The sequence below is a fragment of the Panicum hallii genome, chromosome 9, assembly GCF_002211085.1.
Source record: "Panicum hallii strain FIL2 chromosome 9, PHallii_v3.1, whole genome shotgun sequence".
In the NCBI taxonomy this organism is placed as follows: Eukaryota; Viridiplantae; Streptophyta; class Magnoliopsida; order Poales; family Poaceae; genus Panicum; species Panicum hallii.
Genome location: NC_038050.1, coordinates 1704696 through 1725198, shown reverse-complemented (window position 1 = coordinate 1725198; position 20503 = coordinate 1704696). Strand labels below are relative to the sequence as shown.

Sequence of the window (20503 nt, the reverse complement as noted above, 5' to 3'; positions counted from 1 at the left end):
ATTCGGCATGCACCAGAGGCCATGGCCATGCGTACGTGCGTGCATGGCATGGAGGCAGCAAGTCTGAGAGCCCCCCGACGCGACGCGGGGAGCGACGTGCGTGCGCACGCAGAGGGGATGGTACGCCCGTACGGCCAGACCCGCCGGCCGGCCGGCCGGTTAGCTTTGTCGGTTGCTCTTGCCCCCACTGTTTAATTTTCGTCTGTTTCGATCAGATTGCATGCTGCTGTTGGTGAGAGTTGCTGCTTGCGCCTCTGCAGGCATGCAGCAGTGCAGCTAGCGAGCAAACATAACTCATTGCCTGGTCGACCTAGACGAACAACAATATAGTAGGGATACTTTTCAAAAGTAATGAAAGCTTGCACTTCCAAGTTTTGTCACTAAATATATACTTAATCCTTGTCCCTCCCCAATTTTGAGACAAGCTGCTCCAAGATACCCCCAATGGCCCCACATGATCTCTGCTTAAATTCTTATTGCTCAACTTGCTAGCCCGTACTCACAAATGGGTCTTTCATCTTTAATATTTATCTCGTCTGATGTTAGACCCTCGGGGCATTGGTCCCGGGTCTAACGGTTAGGGGGCATGAAGAATCTCCTCCAACCGGGACTAAATGGAGTTGCAACCCGGGACTAAAGAGGATTTGTGTAGTAGTATCATACAAAACACCATACGAGTGAGATAAAAAGGAAAACGAGAAGGAAACCCTTTTCTGCACGAGAATCATTCATGCATGGTTTGTGAAGAGAAACCAAGATGCCGCATACATGCAATTCATGAGACCGGTTAGATCCATGGGAATGTTATGTATGGAGGAACTAGGGGCGTGTGTAGCTTTATGCCTTATGCGTTGGCTGTGGGCAGTAGTGGCGTGATGCGGTGTGGGATAAGGTCCGCTTTGCTGCCGTCCTGTCCCTGCAGCGGCCCCTGCATGCATGCTGTCCGCCCGCCCGCCCGCCATAGATCGATTTGACCGTGGAATCTCTCGGCCATCCTCGTGGGGTGGGGCGCACGGGCCGCTTTGTCGTCGACCGCCCCGCCCCAGGGGGCGTCAAGGAGAAGCCTCCGCCGCGCTGCCTGCTTTGACGCCAGATTCGGATCGTCCCGGCCTGTCTGCCCGCCGCCCGGCCGCCCGGCCTCGATCCCCGCCCACGCATTGCCCTGGCCACTGGCCTGGCCACCCCCGCAGATGACGGGAGGCCCGGCCGACCTGCTAGCTAGCCCCTGTCCGCCTCACCTTTGCGTGCCGCTCCTTTTGGTGGCGCCATCATGCGTCGTCGGCTGGCTCATCGTCGCCGTCCCGGTCGTGGGGCCACCGCCCGCCGGAACGACCTGCAAGTGTGCGTGCCCCGTCGCGGCGCCCATCCTCGTCTACCGATCTGCAGGTGGCCGCGCCCAGCCCAATCGGGACGGGAGCGCTCCAACACGCGAACAACATGGCGGCCAAAGCCGAAGCCGCCACCACGCGCGCGCACGTCGCTACCTTAGCTAGCGTAGGCTGGTCCGACGCCAGCGGACGTGACTCCACCGCCGCCGCGCGGCGGTCGCGGTCGTCGCCGTAGCCTTCCTCTTCCTCCTGTGGCCATCATGCCGTTGCGCGTGCCGTGCCGTGCCGTGGCGTGTCGCGCCACACTGCCGCGCGCGCAAGCGCAATCATTGCCGTCATCTGCAGGGGTGGTGGTAAAAAGCAACAGCAACGTGCACTACACGCGCCGGCCTGCCGCCGGCGTACGTGCATGCGGACGTCAACAGCAACGTGCACTAAACACGCCTCTACCGGCCAAGTCGCCGGCTGGCCGTCGCGCCGAGTTCTTCCGCGCGCGGCGGATCGGACCACCGCTACCGATAGATTATATTTCCGATAGATCCAGCTCGATCCCCGGCCGGGGCCCGGCGGCCGCGTGTACCGTTACCGTGCGCTGTCCAGGCGACCGCCGGAGCGGGCGGTGCGTGGCGCCGAGCGCGCCTGGGAACAATCTTTCCGCGCGGCGCGGGCGCGGGCGCGTACGCTCGGGCAAGGCGGAGCCGTTCACGGGCAGGTGTCGCGCGCGTACGACGCCGATGGAACGGAATGGGAAGCAGCCGTCGTCTCGGTCGATCAGCTCGATCGGCCTGCGCCGCGCGGCGGGCGAAACGGCCGTTGCGCTCGGGCGCGCGGTACGGTGCCCGGCCGGGCTCCGGCCGGCTAGCCTGGTCGCTAGCGGCTTGCTGGCCGGGTCTTGGTCCGTGTATCATCGGAGGATGCCTGATTGATTGGACGGCGGCGCGCGCGGCCAAGCGCACCGCGACGACGGCGCCGCGGCAGAGGTTCTGTTCGGCCGGTTTGCTGCAGGCAGGAGGGCAGAATGGACGTGGCCAGTGTACCGTGTGGCTCTCGCTGGCTCACTGGCCATGCCCGGCCGGTCACCACCAGCTGCTGGGGAAACCGGGAAAGCACCAAATACATGCAAGGAGAGCTGGTTCGTTTGGAACTATTTAGGGAAGGCCGGAATCTCACGTCCGGCCATCGTGTCGTGCAACGAACAAAAAGTGGCGAGCTCGCTACAGAACAAGAGGTGTGGTTCAGTGTGAGCGTACCATGAATGCACAAAGATACTGGCAGAAAATTGATCCGGTCTGCACACTGTGATTTCTGAGACTTGATTTCAAATTTTGAAGGGTGTACCAATTGCCAGCAGTTACTTCAGACAAACTAATTATTACAGCCGAAAGCAAACTAAATCCATACTGGTTCAGCAAACTAAATAGAAGCCAGAATATCAGTTTTTTTCCTCAGAATATTCAGAATCCTAGGATGCCTTCACAGCAGTGGAAACATATATTTCTCTGTAAAGGTAGGACAAGAGTCCAACTGATGGAACAAGACACAACTCATACAAGATACTACATCACCAAGATATAGGCTGTTCTAGCCGCTTAGTCCCTCACTAAACACAAAACTTGATCCAACAGCGTAACGGCAAACCCAGACCATCACTATATTCAAGTGATTCATTAAATTGAGAAAACAAACAACCAGAACACTGACAGAACCTTATAACAAGGAATCAAGACCGTCTAATCTACTTTCAGTCAAATGAGTATCCATGTGGTAAGCTCGATTTCCTTCACTAGATACGTCCTGCAAAATTCTGTCTATCAGGACTGAGTAGTCAACTCTCAACACAACGACAGCGCTTCTCAGCAAGTTGCGCTGCTTCACTTCACAGATCTGCAGGCAAGATCAGAAGTAGTTAGCTGCACCATTACGATTATAAACAGGATCAGTCAAAATTGCAAGATTGCCTGATTATGAACACAAAGAACACCGCATCAAGCAAAATGCTGAATCAAGTAACTGCAGTACTGCACTACTAGTTCAGCGATTTAAATTTAAGTTGCTAACAACTTTATGAAACTCAATCAAGAGTAGAACTACTGCTACCAGATTTGGACTGCAATAATTCAGCTGAACATCGGCTCCAAAGTAGCTCCGCCTTTCAGTTCATCCATATCCTCCAGTATGCAACTATGCAAGCATCTCTCCAGATAGTTGTGCTAGCCCCCATCAACATCTGGCGCAACAGTGGTTCCTGTGATGGATTGCCAGATCGAGTAGATAATGACAGGGATTGCATGGATTATGTGATGTCATGAACCAATACGTACACAACTCATGACCGAAGCCTTCATTTGTGATGAAACGTATGACAACAATTGAGGGTAGCTAGTTAGGTAACCTTTTTATACTTTAATTATTTGTTCCCAGACTCACTTTTCTTTGTACGCAATGAAGCATTCAACTGAATGAAAGGTATCTGGTGCCCAGTCGATCCTTTTTTGTTCTGTTTTTGATAATTTCTTCCACAATTACGTATGATCTACTCTGTTATGTACTAGAAGTTAGATACTTGACTTTGTTCTACTAATTCGCAGCTAAAATGCATAATATTCTCAATCTGATGCAGCCATAATTAATACAACTGCATTTGGCACCATACGATATGTCATTTTCATCTGAAACTAATCAACAAGGATCAATATGGCATCCTGCAAAGGGATATACAACAAGAAATAAACAAAAAAAAAAACTGACCTACAGCATACAAGCAAAATGGAGAGGCATGGTTGTGCAGTTGCTTTGTTGGAATATAGAAGGGTGGTGGAACAAACAAGGGCAATGATTTTAACTCATGCAAAGCAGCAACACTTAAACTAAATCAGCTAGTGGGAAAGAACTGATAGTACGAGAATAGTCCTGTGTACTTGAAACTGACCATAAAGCCTTGAAAGAGATTACTTGCAAAGCTTCTATATCACAATTTAAAACAAACTAGCTTAAGTTATCAACTTAAACTGTTGAGCTTCCTGCTAATAACAACTAGGTTCCGCTATACTTCAGCAAAAGAACTATGTTCAGAGCATAATTTCTCCCACGTGAATGAGCATTCATCTAAAAGTAAAACGGATAGATGGTGGGCACATCGCTCAATTTAAAGACGGCTCTTAACCTTGAGGTCAAGGATCTTGTCAAAAGGTGCCTTGCTTTCAACTTGGAGCAACTCTTAGATGATTGGTTTGGGTCACAACATGATTTGATACACAAAAACTTTAGCTCAATCAACAAAAGCTACTCTTTCAAATTTTGGTAATATTCTCTCCAAGTATACAACTGTACAAGAATGAAAAGTAGAAGCGTACCTCATCGTCCTATGAACATTGGGCATCTTCTCACGCTTCTTCTTAGCTCTCGTGTGCGTCCGAGCTTTCTTTTTGCCAACTTAAGAGCATGCTAGTCCTTACAAATACACAGAAGCTCAGTGATCATGTGGTGCCGATTCAGAAACTTCCCTAATCAACGAAAATAAGTAATGTGTTCAGAAAGTTCCTAAAGCACGACATATTGATAGTCTCATTACAAATGAGCATCCAACCAACATACACTGAAATGATGCGGTAACTAGTAACCTGTTTAATGAAGGATAAGGACACAAGTTGATTACACCAAATTTAAATCCAATCCTTTCATCTTCTGTCTATGTAATTAATCAGAATGCCTAAGCTAATAACTAGCTAAGTGACTGGTGGAATAATTTTCCTGGACCATGACTGGTGCAATAGTTTTACATCAAAAACTAAGTCTGAAGATTGAATATGCAACAATTGCACTTGAAGCAGGCACAAAAGACTCTTATACACAAAATATACTCCGAGAGATTCATCTCTAATGCCTTAAAGCCTTCAAGGAAGGGACCTCAAGAACAAGTGCCAATCAATTTCCGAGTACATGGACAGACTTCTCAAAATGATATATCTAAATCTATGTCTGTGTAAGGCTTAGGTTGCATGCGATGCGCAAAAGGAAATAAGTCATTGGTAATGTTCTCACTTCTCAGTATCCAGTAACATGAGCTCCTGAATACGATTTGCTTCCATTTACTACAATTCTATATGTGACAGCAGATGAATGCTTCAGAAGAAAGTTCTGAAATTTCTTTTTACATATATTATCCGAGTTCATTAAGTTGCATCAAGCCATCAAAATCTACAGTTCAGTCATTGTGGAATGACTGCATTTACTTGCGCAGTTACAGCATACGCTTCAGAAAACATTCTCCAGGACCAAGAATAGCAAAGTCGTAGATACATCATCAACTGTCAGGTTAAATAGAACCATATGTCCTAATTTGCTCAACTCAATCCAATGAGCAGAAGATGGCTAGATAAGGGAGCGAACGACAACGACAGCACCTAACCATCGCACATTCCAGCATACAACTATGCCACGGGACGCGAAACACCCATCAACACAGAAAAACGAGAAGAATTGATCGAGCATTTCATCATGAGGCTTACTCCTTTGCGGGCGGAAGGGCGAGGCGGGAGCCCCGCGCTTGGTGACAAAGTGGCCCTTGTTCAGCCCCACGAACAGCCCCGTCTTCGCCGGCAGCGGCGCCATCTTAACCCCAAGTTCCCAACTGCACAACAACGAAATAATTCCAATCACCTAGCGAAGGATACGCGGCCGCGATGTAGCACGATGCGATTCGACTTCATAGGGGCACATTTTAGATCTCCGGGTGGGAATGGCGGCACGGCGGCGACGGTGGGTTTTTTTTTTTTCCTTTGGTTTAGGAAGAAAGAGGTGGACGCCGGTTCCTATAAAATACTCCGTAAAGTAGATAGAATGGTTTTAGGCCCATGGGAATGCAGCGCTTGGGCTGTGTATCTGTTGGCATCCAGCCCATATCCTTAGTTGGCCCATTATCTACGGTGCGATCTCTTTTTCTGGACGAGCCCATCGTGAAAGCCATGATTATGCAACCAGTAGTAGTTCGGCTCTCTTTCTGCCCAAGCCCTGGTGAAAGCCATGGTCTTTTCTTATTTGCAATAAAATTCTGGAAGAACATGTGTTTTATTTCTTTGACCTTGATACGAGAATTTAATCCCAAGAGGCAGCTTCAGCAATGTCCAAAGCAAAACTTCATGGCAGCGAGGCGGTCGCAAGATCCACAGTGAGGTGAGCAAATACTCACTCTTATTACAAATATATACTTAAAACTTTGACTAAAATCTGATCTTAAAACTTTGACCATTAGTAATTTTTCAAATGCTTAGTTTCAAGACATATAAATCATACGTTTAGATTTGTTTAAAAATACTTTTGTAATCTCTTAGTTATTAGATTGTATAATTATATCATAACAAGAAAAAACAGTGATCAAAACTAAAACTCGAAGACTTGAAAAGTCAATTATGTCCGAGGGCAGCGAGCATTAGTATTGAACAATAATCATGAATAATCAATAAAGCTCTCTTCTCCTTGGGGCAAAAAGAATAAGAGAGATAACATCTTAAGGCTGTCGTTGCTCCCCCCAACTGTCTGTGCCTTAAAAGCAACAGTATAAAAGGGTTTGCTTGGAAACCAATTCACAACCAAGCGACCGGAATGACGCTCAGGCTCAGCGTCAGTGCGCGTAGTGGGAGAAATATAACGCCCGGCAGGATGGGCTTTCTTTTCGCACTAGCAACCACTCGCCCGAAAAAGAATGCGTTTCTTACAGGAAAGCGCCTGCTCCTGCTTTCCCTTGCTTCGCAGGAAACAAGCATTTGAAGATACCTGTGCCACACTCTCACTACTTGGCAGAAAAATAAATGCGTATGCTAGCAAAAGCTATACTCTCCTTTTATCTAAGAAATGCGCTATTTATTTACCGACTAGTAATAAAACAGTATACGCCTTTTGAGATTATACAGCAAGTTGAGGTAGACTTGAAATACAATACTACAACAAAGGCGACGACTACAATTATTGGTGAAGCAGCAATCAAGCTCATCAGATCTTTGGATTTCAGAAAGTGCTGAAACCAAGAGATAACGCTAGCTCCGTAAGGCCCGACTGATTGTGAGTAGGGCATGCTAGATCAGAGGTCAACTTAGGTTCATTCATGGCATAAAGCCCATGGTTTATCGCAGAAGATAAGGCCGGCAAACCTGGCAGTGCTTGCTGAATTGTTCAACATGGGGTAGCTCGGAGGGAAGGGCTATAAGCTAAGAGGTCAACACCGCAAATGATCTCTGACCAAAGAACCCTTTGCATAATATTTCAGAATCGTAGGAGTCCAACTTTGAATCAGTCTCCCATGCACATGTACTATCAAGTATGAACACAGAAGATGCAAAAAAAAAGTCAAAGAAAGCTGACCAATTGGTCGTGATTTTAGTTATTAATAATTGAACAAATCCTCTTTTACATGAACATCTCATACGGCGACCGCGTCGTCGTGGTCCAGGGGACTTCATCGTGGTTCAGCTGGATACGCCGAGATCCCAAGCCCAAGTCCAACCCAGTGCTTCGTTCATATTGTACAGTGGCAGCTGGGGAGGAGTGGAGCAGCCGCAAGAACTGCTCAAAGGTCTGCAAGAACCTCTCTCTTTCTCTATACGTTTGTTTCTCTAATCTAGTATGGCTGATCTATTTACACGCATGATCTCCAGATTCTACCCTCCAAAGATATTACAATGACAGACACATCGTCATGGTATCGCCGGCGGTCGCCCTGAGGTATCTCGATCAATTCGTGAAAGTCCATGCCTGCAACCACAAGGCATGTGAGAAACATGATCAGTGACCGATCCGAGCTAATTCAGCTTGACCTTCCAGAAGTTCAAAGGTTACTGCACAACGACTACCAAGCAAACACGATATGACTTCAGCATACCTGCTTTGTTTGCGGCTCGGAAAAGAACTTCCTCCACCAGATGCTGAGCAGGGTCGCCTTCAGGGGTTGTTGCGATGAACATTTCTACCTGAGCAACCGCCTCCTCGTTGGTGAAATATTGGTAAAGCCCATCTGAAGATAGTATCAGGAATCTGTCCCTTGTGCTAAGTTTATGGTGGAAGAGCGAAGGATTGCACGTGATGTATGGGGACGACCCAACGTAGTCTATTCTGAACATCTCCAACAGTGCATCATTCCACTTGGGCTGTAAAAACATAGCATAAATTGTGAGTGCACAGTGCAGGAAGGAAAACATGCGTATGATGCAAGCTGCACACAGATGATACAAGATTGAGCACTAATGCACGTTAAAAGTCAAAACTAAGACATGCTGACTCAATTACTCATCACGTTAGAAAATTTTGGGTTGCTTAACATCATGGCTATCGTCGCATTGTTTTCCTATAAGTTATATCTCACTTCAGTTCCAAGAAGGAGACCTTCCTCTTGGATGGCATCATGATTGATTTGCACAGTTTTTATAATAAAATGGTTTTACTAGAACCGACAGTATTTTCGCTTGCTAGGAGAAACGTGCCTGCCTTCAAAGCCACTCCATCCGCTAACTTGCTGGCCACATTTCAGTACTGCACAAGCACATTCTTTGCACTTGGACAGAAGCAAAAGAAACTTCGTTTTCTCTGGGAGCAGCTTCTCCTACACTTATTCAGACTAGCTATACACATGGTGACTGTGAAACTGAAATAATTTATTCATATGTTGAAATTTTGTATAGGTGACCTTATGCTTTAAAGTCAAGGTCAAGACAGTCTGTATCAGTGTAAGATTGTCATAATTTCCGGTCCAAGAAAATTAGAACCGAGAGTAGTTTAATCTCTTTTCAAACTTTGGACCAATTATACCAAATGTTGGTTTCCTTTTTTGACCTTGATTAGTCAAGATCTTAATAATTATTTGGTGACCCAGAAATTGCAGCAAAAGTGTCTTATTATGCACCTGATATAATGAGATTAGACTTTATGCTCTCTAGACCATAGAGATTGCAATTCCAGATCTTCTTTCTTAGGGAACAAAAACGCTCATAAATGTGCCAATTGCGTAACCAAAACCATCTAAACAAAACCATTCTTTGCAAAAGTGACAGAATCAAACATAGGCTCACCTGTTTCAAGAAACCAGCTCCGAACGCTCTTGTCACCTTAAGCGAGCCCTTCACGCGGTCCTTTGAGATTGCGGACGGGTCATCAGGATGCTCGTTACGTATTCTGCAAACTTCCTGCATACACGCACACCATACATGAGTAACTGTCAGATCTGATCATCACAGAAGTCACTGAATGATCAATCAAGCTAACCAAACTGTGAAGCAATTCAATTACCTCTCGCACTGAAGTGCTATGTTCGGATGTAAGCTGCACAGCTGACAAGAGCGGGGAGCAATCCCCAACCAATCCGTCGAATGAACCCTCACTGATCTGCTCGAGATCAACACTGTCCATTGTTCCCAAGACAGCCCGGCTGTCGCCTACATTCATGAGGTACATGTCCTCTCCTTTCATAAGCATGGCTAGAACGCAAGAGCCCATAAGCGCAAGCTCCGGGAACTCGCCGACCATCTTGTCGGCGACGTCCAGGTAGGCCTCTTCAGTCTTGCGAAGCGCGCGTGCAAGCGCCTTGAGCACGGCGAGGTGGTCGTTCTCGCTGTTGCTCCGAGGGGGCCGCTGAGTTGGCGGCTTCAGGCTTGAGCAATCGCGCTCCCACTCGCACTTCCACCGCCGTTGGTCATCGTCGGCGCCGCGCGGGGGTCTTGATCGGCGGGCGCGGCGGCGATGGGCAGGCTGGTCCTGGTGATCTGATGCCTCGGTGCTGGTCGGTTGGTCGGGATGTCGGTCCTGCTGCTCCTCTTGCTCGCACTGGTCCCAGAGCAGGCCGCGGAGCTCGCGGTGCACGGCGGCGTAGAGGTGGGAGACAAGGAAATCCGTGGCGTCGGGACCGTTGAAGCCGTCGTAGATACCGACGAACACCCATCCCCGCTCCTCGGACACCACGATGTGCACGCGGTCCTCGCCGGCCTTCCCATGCGCCCACTGCAGCCCGGCTGAATCGGCGCCGCAGGCGGCCACGGCGGCGGCGGCGTCCGGCGAGCCTAGATCCATCGAATCCTGAAACTTATCCGCCCGCGCGAGAAGCGCGCGCGTGAAATTCCGCAGGCGGCGGCCCCCGTGGGAGAGGCTCCGGCGGAGCGCGGGCACGGCGCCTCCCAAGCGGCCGGAGGTGGCGGCGCCCGGGAGGGGCCCGGACATGAGCGCGGCGTCAAGGGGCCCGGAGAGGAACCCCCTCTCGATTGGCCCGGAGAGGAACCCGCCCCCGGCGGGCGCGCAGATCGGCCCCGACGGGAACCTCGGGACCGGCTGCAGCGGCACGGCGGCGAAGGACTCGGAGCTCTCGAACCCTGAGGACGCGGCGGCGGCCGAGGACGCCGCGGACTCGTCCGGCAGCAGGAGGAGCACGGATGTGGATAGCGGCGTGGAGACGTTGGCGCTGAGCGCCGCCCCCGAGATGGCGCGGAACGTGGTGGCCTCCTCTGCCGCGGCGGCCGCCTTGGCGTCGGCGACCAGGTCGTCCGCAGAGGGGGGCACGAGCACCTTATCCGGCCTGACGTAGCAGAAGGAGTGGCCCAGGCCCTCGTCGTAGGCCGGGTCCGAGGGGAGCGCGGCGGGCGCCACGTGGCGGCGGCGGCCGGCGCCGCCGCCGGCGCAGCAGAAGCAGGCGAGCGAGTTGCCCATGGCGGGACGGGGGCGGAGCCGGGGGGGGAGGGGAGGGGAGAAACCGGGGTCGGGGGAGGGGGGAGGGTTGGGTGGTTATAATGGAGGGAGCATTAAGCTAGCGCGGAGAGTTGACTTGCGGAGGGAGGAGGAGAGTGGGTGGGGTTGAAATGCCCGAATAATTTAAGCTGGTTTCCACCTCTAGGCGTTGACTCGTGTTGGCGTCCGAGCCCGCCAGGAGCTGCTGGGCCTACCGGGTGGGGTGTGTGGTGGGCCCCGCCCCGCGCCTCGGTGCGGAGACCTGATGCGACCTTCTGCGTCCGCGTCCGTGTGGCCGGATGTGTGTGAGGCTGCCTGGTGGTGGTGGGCCCTTGCTTTTGCGTCCGTCGACATACACACGGATCGGTTGGGAGCGAAAAGGCCCTGATTTTCCTCTTATTTTTTCTTGGGTGTTGTTATCGTTTAGTAGGACTGGTCAGGTCAACCACCGTTGTTTTTAGTGTGTTTGCGTCTGCTGAGTGCACAGTTTTTGCAACCAAACGAACTCGCAGATACTGCTAGTATGATCAGCTTGAGAACATGTGGTGTGACTGTGCAGGGCATGGTATAGTGATCTTGGAATTCATCTTTGAGCCCAGTACGAGTGCACGAGCATGGCTTGGCTTCCAAAAGTCAAAGCAGCCCGCGTGTCAAGGCCTCGTACAGGAGGAATGGACGCGCTGGAACCTGGAAACGGCGCTCCGCCGCCTCCAGCTCCTCATCCTCGGCAGCAGGCGCGGACCGCGTGACCCAAGCCAGGCCAAGCCAAGCCCGCGCCGAAACCGCACGGAACAAGCGGTGGTGGCAGGTGGGGAAGGGAAGCCGGCCACGCCGTCGCGGGGAGCCAACCGGGAGGAGTGCGCGGTTGGTTGGGAAGGCGCGGTGTGGGCGTCAGCTCCCCTGCTAGGCGGTCTGCTCCCTCACCAATCACCATGCCCGCGCGGCCCAACCAGCCACGCAGGTCAGCCACCCAGGCTCGGAAAACGTGGCCCGCACAAGGTGACAAGGTCCGGCGTCCGAGCTGGTCGCCGGTCGCCGGTCTCACGCGCAGGCATGTGTGGCTGCCGTTGCATCGGAACTCCTGGCCGGATCACCCCCAGACCGGAGACCTCGCTGACTTTTGGGCATCGGAGAGCTCGAGCAGTGGGCAGCAGCGTGTGCTCGGCGGCGCCTTCCCCTTCATTGCGGCTTCTTTCCAGTTTTGGGTGCGGGGAATTCAGCTTTGGTTAGCAGCAGCAGCAGCGCAAGCGGTGGTGGTAGCATCTACCATACCGATCGCGCACTTCACACGGGCGTCCGATCCGGCTGCTTTTGGCTGCGCCCGCCCCGCCCCCCCCCCCCCCACCCCCCCCCCCCCCCCCCGGCTTTCCAAAGGGAGGAGGGAGGCATCCGATCCAAGTCAGCCGTTTTGGCGGATGCGATTATTGTAGTGTACGCGCCACATGACAAAACAACGCTGGTCCTGGGCTTCGCTTTCGCTGAGTGAACATCTTATCGACCCCGGGGAGAAAAACGGTCTACTGTATGTACCGGGGTATTTTTGTACGTATATATACGCATACACCTGACAGATACGAGAATCTATCGTCCGACAGAAGAGACATCCAGCTGAGACTTCCAAGCATCGCAACAAAAAGAACAGTGCAGCTTCCCCGAGTCAAAGGGAACCGCGCAAAAACAAAAAGGCTCAAGGCCGACGCGCTCCGATGAGTGATGAGGCTCTGGCAGAGGCCTGAACTGAACACATGGTCGGAGCAGCGCCGCGGGCCGCGGCTGTGGCTCGCGCTCGTCGGCGTCGTGTGGCTCTGGAGCTGGGGCCGGCGGCGGCTGAGCTGTCGCATTAATCGCGCCTCGCCGCCGGTCGTCAGCAGTGATACACTCGCTTGCTTTTAGCCTTTTTACCCAGCAGTATACGTCGCTGCGAGACCGCCGGCAGTGGCCGTATTTCTCGTGTGTCTTATGCTCTCGATTAGTTTTAGGACTGTGCTCGTCATGTTTCACGACATCATTAATTATCCACATATTAAACAAACACTCCTAGCTAGTTTGACACCGTTATGGCCACTACTTTGACACCGGGCTCGATCAATCACTAGAGCACGCATCCAAACAAGCTCACGGGAAAGGTGGGCAGTTTCCATTTTCTAGCTACCAGACGTGTGTGCGGACAACAACCGTGACAAAAATCCAGTGGCGCAGCAGGTCCGGCGGCGAGATCTTGCCGAATCTTGGTCGTGGGAGGAGCACAGCCTTCGCCCCGGATCACGGGAAAGCAACGAGGACGCAGGCGCAGCAGAAACTACACGCGCCGGCGAGCGGCGAGCCTCAAGCCCCCGAACGAAACCCGTTGCTAGGAATCTTTCGTGTCCCCGCGGAGGAGAGGACAGATCGAATCGGATTCGGCGGCATCGATCACGGAGGTTTCGTGCGGGGGCCTTTATGGTTGACTCGCAGATGGCACGCCATGGCATGGATTGGAGCTAACAGTGGGCATTGAGTGCGCGCGGATGGACTCGGAGGTCATCTCCCTTTCCGTCGCCGTCGCCGCTGCGAGTCCGGTGCTGCAGCCCAACGATCAACCAACTCCCTGCAGACCTGCTCGCGCCGGATCAATGCGATGCGAGGGAAAAAAAAAGCAAGGGGCCGGAGGGCTTCGCCGTCAGGACAGCTAGCAGCGGGAGGAAGGAAGGAGGGTCTCGTTTGAGTTTTTCCTTGTCCTCTCATTGTTTTTTTATTTGGTTCAGCTCGAGCTGCTGAAAAAAGAGGCGACTCAGTCTCGCAGATCCCGTCGATTTTCCTACTGTGAACACTCACTGCTGACAGGGACAGCAAAGTTGTTAGGCTGACCGTAGGAAGTTACAGAGGCAGGCTCGGTGAAAGTTTTGGCAGCAACTTCTCTCTCTCTGTTTTTTTTGCAGCAGTAGATTAATTTACTGTCAAGTACTGATTGATGGAATAAAACCGATTGAGGGCACTTTACAGTGCAGCAGACTCAACCTAACATGTGCTAGATTGGACTGGAGATGCATCGCCGCGAGCAAGCTGTGCTAAGTGCCATGTGATTTAAGCAGAAGGTTACTTACTTCCTGAACCTTTTCGAAGCCCTGTGGAGTGGAGTGTACTTTGCTGTGCCTGTCCTCCCGGTCAAAGCCCAGATGTTGGGAGCCAACCAAGCAGTGCACCAGATCTTGGCATCATGCATATGTTCACTTCTCCAATCTCCATAGCTCCATTGACACCAGTACAAACTAGATTTCACAATTTCTGTCATCGTTTGGATTGCACGATTATTTAAAAAAACTACAGAATTTGAACTACTTCTTTGAAAAGTTCTTTTAAAATTCAAACATGACCTCGTACGCAATGATGCATCGGGGGGGAATGATATGAGACGGTGCGTCACTCTCTTGAGGTGGTGTGTGCAGTGTGTGCATTCAATATACCTGTATTTGGTCTGAACTTTAATGGAAAAGGTAGGATATAGTAATGCAGTAAACGTTACAGTGACATCGTTTTGACTTTTTTGTTGCATGCAGGATATGCAATAAATTAAAAACGGCGTGAGCATGCAATTAATTTGAATCTGCCCACCAACTCGCAAATTTATATCCCGCCACCTGCCCCCATTTCAAAACACCCGTACTACTAAATCAAAAGATTTTTAAAAACAACCCTGGTGCAGACCAATGCAGGGGGCTGGAGCACAAGTCAAGGGCCTGGTGTGCTGCCCCCTAAATATATAATGGCCAGTTGACGCCACACTAGCTCATAAATAATGAAGGCCAGAAAGAATGCAGCGGTCTTTGGACCGGCGATTAAACAAAAATTAAGTGAATGGTGCCGTGCTGGTGCGCACCCACCATGGATTAGGCTGATCCTCACGTAGGCATGCAAATCAAATCCTGAATAAATCGATCTAAAATAGGGTACAACTTTTTTTTATTATTATTATAGATGCGGGTGTGTGCTCCCTACCGGCTCAGTATTTATTTTATATTAAATCTTGCAGCTGCACGTAGAACTAGCCACTGATCAACCCGTTCCTACTTACGCACTGGTGCAGCTAGTTATTGAATTCTAGAAACCAATATTTTTTTTTATGCGAATATTTAAAAAGGGTTTGTTGTTTGACGTTAGCAGCCAGACACGTCTTGCACACTGTTCAAAGATGGTGGGTCGATGACGGATGGACCGATGGAGGTTCAACCACGCAGTTTTAGGCTGCTGAAAGTACATCTTGACTTTACCGCCAGACAGCTCCTTGAAGCACGAGATCAGATCCCTGGCCAAAATGTCAACCGGTACCTTCCGTTCCAGAGCAAGCAAAGGCTGCTCCACAAATCCGGGCAGGCTGGAAATTCATGGCATGTGCCCATCACAGTCAGTGTGTCCCTCAAGAACTTGATGCATGTCAGCACAGCGGTTGGCATAGCAGCGAGCTGAAGTTAGGGCAGCCAGCCAGAGTGCTCGCGCTCCGAAAGTCAACCGCCCCATCCCCGCACCTCGCCGTGCGAAATCCGGCCGTCGATTTTTTGCTTGCAGGTTAAGGTTTCCGAGGCCATCCATCCCCCCTGAAAGGGTGAAGCAGGCGTGCCTTCTGTTGACTTGCGCACTGTTCTTCTTGTTCTTCTCCTGATCTCCTCTAAGGATATGTTCGTTTTCTAGGGTTTAAAGTTTAGATCCGTCACATCAAAAAGAATCTTGTCATTTATAAGTATTAAATAAAATCTAATTACAAAACTAATTGCAGAACCCCAGGACTAATTCGCGAGACGAATCTAATGAGGTATATTAGTTCATGATTAGCGGATGATTACTGTAGCATCACTGTTGTAAATTATGGATTAATAAGTTCTTTCTGTAGCAGTCAGTTTTGAATTCGACACGCGTGGCCTGTTTTAGTTACGCAGGGGGCAGCTTGTTCGTAGTATTCCCCATCCGGCCACCCGATCGGCCTCAGCAAGTGGTGGACTTGGATCGGACGATCCATGCCGGACGTTCAACCTCCCTGACTTTTTCGCGTTCCGATTCGGATCGTCGACGCTGTGTGGTGGCCCTTTGACGCGCGGGCCGACCGGATCGGGTCGTCTGCGCCGACGGGTTCGAGGGAGCTACTAGCATTCAGACATGATTACCACGTTCCTGATTTCCCCCCTCTGGTTCAGTTGGGGGGCGCCAGTTGGGCCACGGCCCTGGTGTCTGCTTACTCATATGGGCTGGGCGGCTAGGGCTGTACGGCCTTGTTCACAGCAGCGTCCGTCGGCCGCCAAACCTATCCGGCTTCCGGTAGCCAGATACTGTCACACGGATGAGCGCTAGCTACTGTACGTTGCCTGGTTCAGGACTTGACTTGAGGTCGACGAGAATTTCTGATGCGAATAACACTTGCTGATGAGTCAACGCATATGGATGCAAACCTGGGATTCAAAACGAGGAATCCGTGGGTCAAAAAAAGAAATCATAAAACTTTGCCAAGATCAATCCAAACTTCGGAGGGTATGGCAACAGTGCCATTACTCGAGATGAAAACTATGCACAGCAGTGCCCTGTTCCTCTCAACCAGGGCCCTATGATGCGTGGATGACAAGAACTATGTACCCTTGACTTCTCCGGCTCTCCCAATCGCAGAATCGGTGTGCTTCGTAATTCTCGTTTTCCCTCCCTTGGAACCTCTTTCACTCCATACATTTTGATTGTCCTTTTTCTGCCACAAACCAGCTAAATCCCTCAGATGACAGTGCAGAAAAAACACCTAATCGATATACACCCAGTTCCTCAACTTTCCTTTGAGCAGCTGCTCGGACTATTCATACATGCTGCTTCATCAATGGGAGGAGTGATTTGTTCAGCAGTGGTCACCGACATCACAGGTAGGGTCATCTCCAAGGTGACTGAAAGGTGCAGCTGCAACAACAAGGCGGCTGTCAATGATAAGTTGTGGAAGCTAAATATGCTGTGTACAAGGATCCACAGCTCGGTGGAGGAATCCCAGAGGCACCGGATCACCAGCAATTACCTGCTTCAGTGGCAGGAGATGCTGAAAGAAGCAGCTGCAGATGGCGATGAGATCCTCTTTACCTTCAATTGGCGATCCCTGAATGAAGCCAGCAAGACCAACAACAATCAGATTGGCACATCTGGGCCTTTGGCTTACACAAAGATTGCTATCTACAGGATGGTAGAGTATTTTCATAATGCTGCCAGGATACTGTTCTCATTAGATGAGGATGTCGAGAAGCTCAACAACACAGTGGATAAGTTAGAGAAGTTATCGGCAGATACCGAGGAGTTCATAAAATTGGTTGAGCTTGAGGTCCTCAGAGAAGAGGAGAATCTGCATACTAAGGGGAAGAATACTGTTACTTGCAACAGTTTAGCATTGAATTCGCATCAAGACGAGCATCAGACTTTCAATGAGGCCATTTGACTCTATACTTGACTACACTAAGATGATAGAGAGCGTGAAAAGGGCAATGCGTATCAGATTCTTTCCATTTTGGATCGTGTAACGCTGTAACATTTTCATGGACAATGTTGAGTTTTTTTTGTTCAGAAAGAATATAATAAATGAAATGGTCGAGGGTTGCTAACACTCAAGGCTTCTAGTAACACATAAGCGAAGCTATCCAAAGATCTCGACAGATCCTCCTTGAAAATATCTAAAGATACCTTTCAAGTCTAATCGAGATACCAACCATGTCGTACCTGTCTGTTTCCCAACTACTTTTGCCTCCATGCCGGCCTTCAGAGTGATTAAAACCATGCCGGCAGCAATTACATTGTCTTTTCTTGTAGTTTATCTTGCCATGACTTCTTATTTCAGTCTCTCGGTGTCCTTTCTTCTTGGTTCATTTACCTGTCCTTGTCGTTTCCATTTTCATTACCTTACCTCTTTCACGAGATCACCATTCAAATAGCCACTGGGGAGAGATGGCAAAACACACCTACAACATAACACTTCTTTCCGAGAGTTGCAGAATCAGCTACGATGAGAAATGCAGCTGCAGACACACGAGAAGGTATCGGCAGATTGTGGGAGATTCATAGGTAAAAGCAGATCTCCCTAGCATCTGCCGATAGCTTCTCGTAGGTCTTCAGCTGGATCGAAGAGTTTATGTATAATTCTATAGCATATGCGACAGCATGTTCTTGACAAATAGTATGGCATATGCATTTGACAGGTTACAGGTAAGCTTTTTAACAAGACTCTAAAAAGCAAATGCTTCTGCTTCACCTGCTGCAGGAATTTTCCACCAGAAATCAACGAGGTAGTACAGTTATGCAAATGCTAACCAGATTCCAGCGGGAAGCTATTCAGCAATTATGGAAACTAGAGTTGAGGGGGAAGTTCTATTCCAATGAGCTCAAGAGCTATGTTGGCACTTATTAACAGCACGTAGGTCCTTTGGCAGGGCGGGTACCGGGTCAATGTTCTGAATGTTTACTTGGAATGCACTAATAGCTCTGTTATCATGCCGCGGTCAAAATGTACGCACTCCTATTTAGCTGAACAAAATTTTATTGTGACACCCACGATCTCATTAATATGTCTGAGTGGCAGCCAGTAATCGGACAATGCAATCATTCAGTGAAACTGTTGTAAAAAATTGCTCAGATGCCGTACTGGCAACATGAAAGACATGATGCCTCGGCCATTGAAACAAGTTGACTTGTGTCTCTAGGCTCGTCAATTCTTGACTAGTTGAACAACTCATGCATAGAGTAGCCCCACGTCGCTAATTTTCATAATCCATGTGGTTGAAATTTCGCATCAGAGAAAACAACGGGAAACGAATGGGGACCTTGGCATACACTGATACACATTGGCAGGGAGACCTGACCTCCGACCGCCTGGCGGCTGGCACTTGTCGAGGTGCGTGCGAAGACGGCATGGATAATGGGAGGCCTTTCGTGCCTGGCCTGCGACGCGTCCCGCATGGGACAGGAGAGGAGGCGAGAGGACGTCCGTCCCTGAGCCTCCCGAGCGGCTCTTTTGCGCAATTGTGCTTGCGGACGCCGCAACCGCGCGTCCGCTTCTCATCCAACCACCGGCGTCCGGCGGCGGCGTCTCCCCAGCCTCGTGCCCCCAAGCCGCCTCGCCATCTTTGCCGCCGCCGCCCACTCGAGGTGCGGTCCCAACTCCCAAGCACTAATCCTAATCGCTCCGGCGCCCGCGGCGGCCGGCTGATCAGGGCATTGCTGCTTACGCGAAAGGAGTTCGATTTCCGTCGGGGATCGGCCGCCACCGGCCCTGGTACTGCCACCTACTGGGCTTCTTTGTGGCAGGCTAATGGGTCGAAAGGACGCTCCAGTTCCCTCGTTGTTTCCACCTCTTCACAAGCAAGAGAGGTGTAGTACTTTCCCTCCAAAAAAAACAGAGAAAGAGGTGTAGTACTTCCGAGAGAGAGAGAGAGAGAGACAGAGAGCGCTAGTAAAAATCTGCCAATTGGTTCCGGAATTTTTTTTCACACGGGTTCATGGTAACTGAGGTTAGATTTTGTGAATGTACAAGTGGCAGGGAGCAATTCATAATTCATCATAGTAACTATCGTATAAATCGGCATACTCCATGCTAAGAAATATCACCACACTCTAGATTTTTTGAATGAACCAGGCAGGCAGGACAGCTGTCGATTATATTAAAAAAAATTCTTATTTGTTGAATTGTCAGTGTTAATAGTTAGCTGTCTAATCCATGCTAAAAAATATCACCACGCGCACGGCACAAGAATGCCCGCGCAGGCAGGTCCACGGTAAGGTGATACGAACAATGCCCGCGCATGGACAGGTTTTAAGACAGCCCCCAAAAAAGCATCCTCAGGAACGACGAACTACCCACCCCACCTGATCGATGCAAACCCTTCCAAATGATTCGGCTTGGGTTGATCTTCGCCTAGGTTGTTGACAATCACGCCTGGTGGTTCAATTCGATGTAATCCCTTCAGCGATGGCAGCAGAGCAGGCATTTAATTCCGTCGCGTCCGCCGTGACCGGCGAGCTCGCCGGTAGGGCGCTTTCCGGGCTCATCGGCAAGTTCGCCAAGCAGGCTACCGCCGACGAGAAGCTGCAGCGCCTTGAGATGCTGCTCATCAGGATCCACAGCGCGGTCGAGGCGTCCGAGAAGCACGCCGTCGAGAACACCTGGTTGATCCGGTGGCGCGACAAGCTCAGGGACGCCACCTTGGAGGGCGACCAGGTGCTTGCCAGCTTCAGGAATCGAGCCAGCCATGCTCAAGCCGTCGGCAACGCCAATAATAAGCTGCACGACGGCGCATCTTCTTCTACTACCGGTGCTGCTTCTCCTGCTCCAGAGGCTACAGGTACTGCTCTGTCTTTCACCAGGATTGCTCTGTCGGGAATGGCGCAGGGCATCCACAGGGCTAGAATGATGGTCTTCTCTAGCGAAGACGAGGGCATGAAGAGGCTGAACGCCACGGTGGAGAAGTTAGAACAGCTCTCAGCGGACATTGGGGAGT

At 50.5% G+C, this 20503-nt stretch overlaps 2 protein-coding genes across 2 annotated transcripts; both read right to left on the bottom strand.

Annotated features, from left to right (window-relative positions):
• Positions 1 to 7665: 7665 nt before the first annotated feature.
• Positions 7666 to 11074, bottom strand: LOC112877216 (protein phosphatase 2C 35). The gene is made up of 4 exons (XM_025941447.1): positions 9603 to 11074; positions 9386 to 9499; positions 8203 to 8467; positions 7666 to 8075 (listed from the first exon to the last, which is right to left on the bottom strand). Exons 1-4 carry the CDS (start codon positions 11007 to 11009, stop codon positions 7960 to 7962), a joined length of 1902 nt encoding a protein of 633 aa, XP_025797232.1. The 5' UTR covers positions 11010 to 11074; the 3' UTR covers positions 7666 to 7959.
• A 5430-nt stretch (positions 11075 to 16504) lies between these two features.
• LOC112877801 lies at positions 16505 to 19117 on the bottom strand. Its single transcript, XM_025942173.1, has 4 exons — positions 18830 to 19117; positions 17310 to 17368; positions 17044 to 17121; positions 16505 to 16931 (listed from the first exon to the last, which is right to left on the bottom strand). Exons 1-4 carry the CDS (start codon positions 18963 to 18965, stop codon positions 16803 to 16805), a joined length of 402 nt encoding a protein of 133 aa, XP_025797958.1. The 5' UTR covers positions 18966 to 19117; the 3' UTR covers positions 16505 to 16802.
• Between the last annotated feature and the right edge of the window lie 1386 nt (positions 19118 to 20503).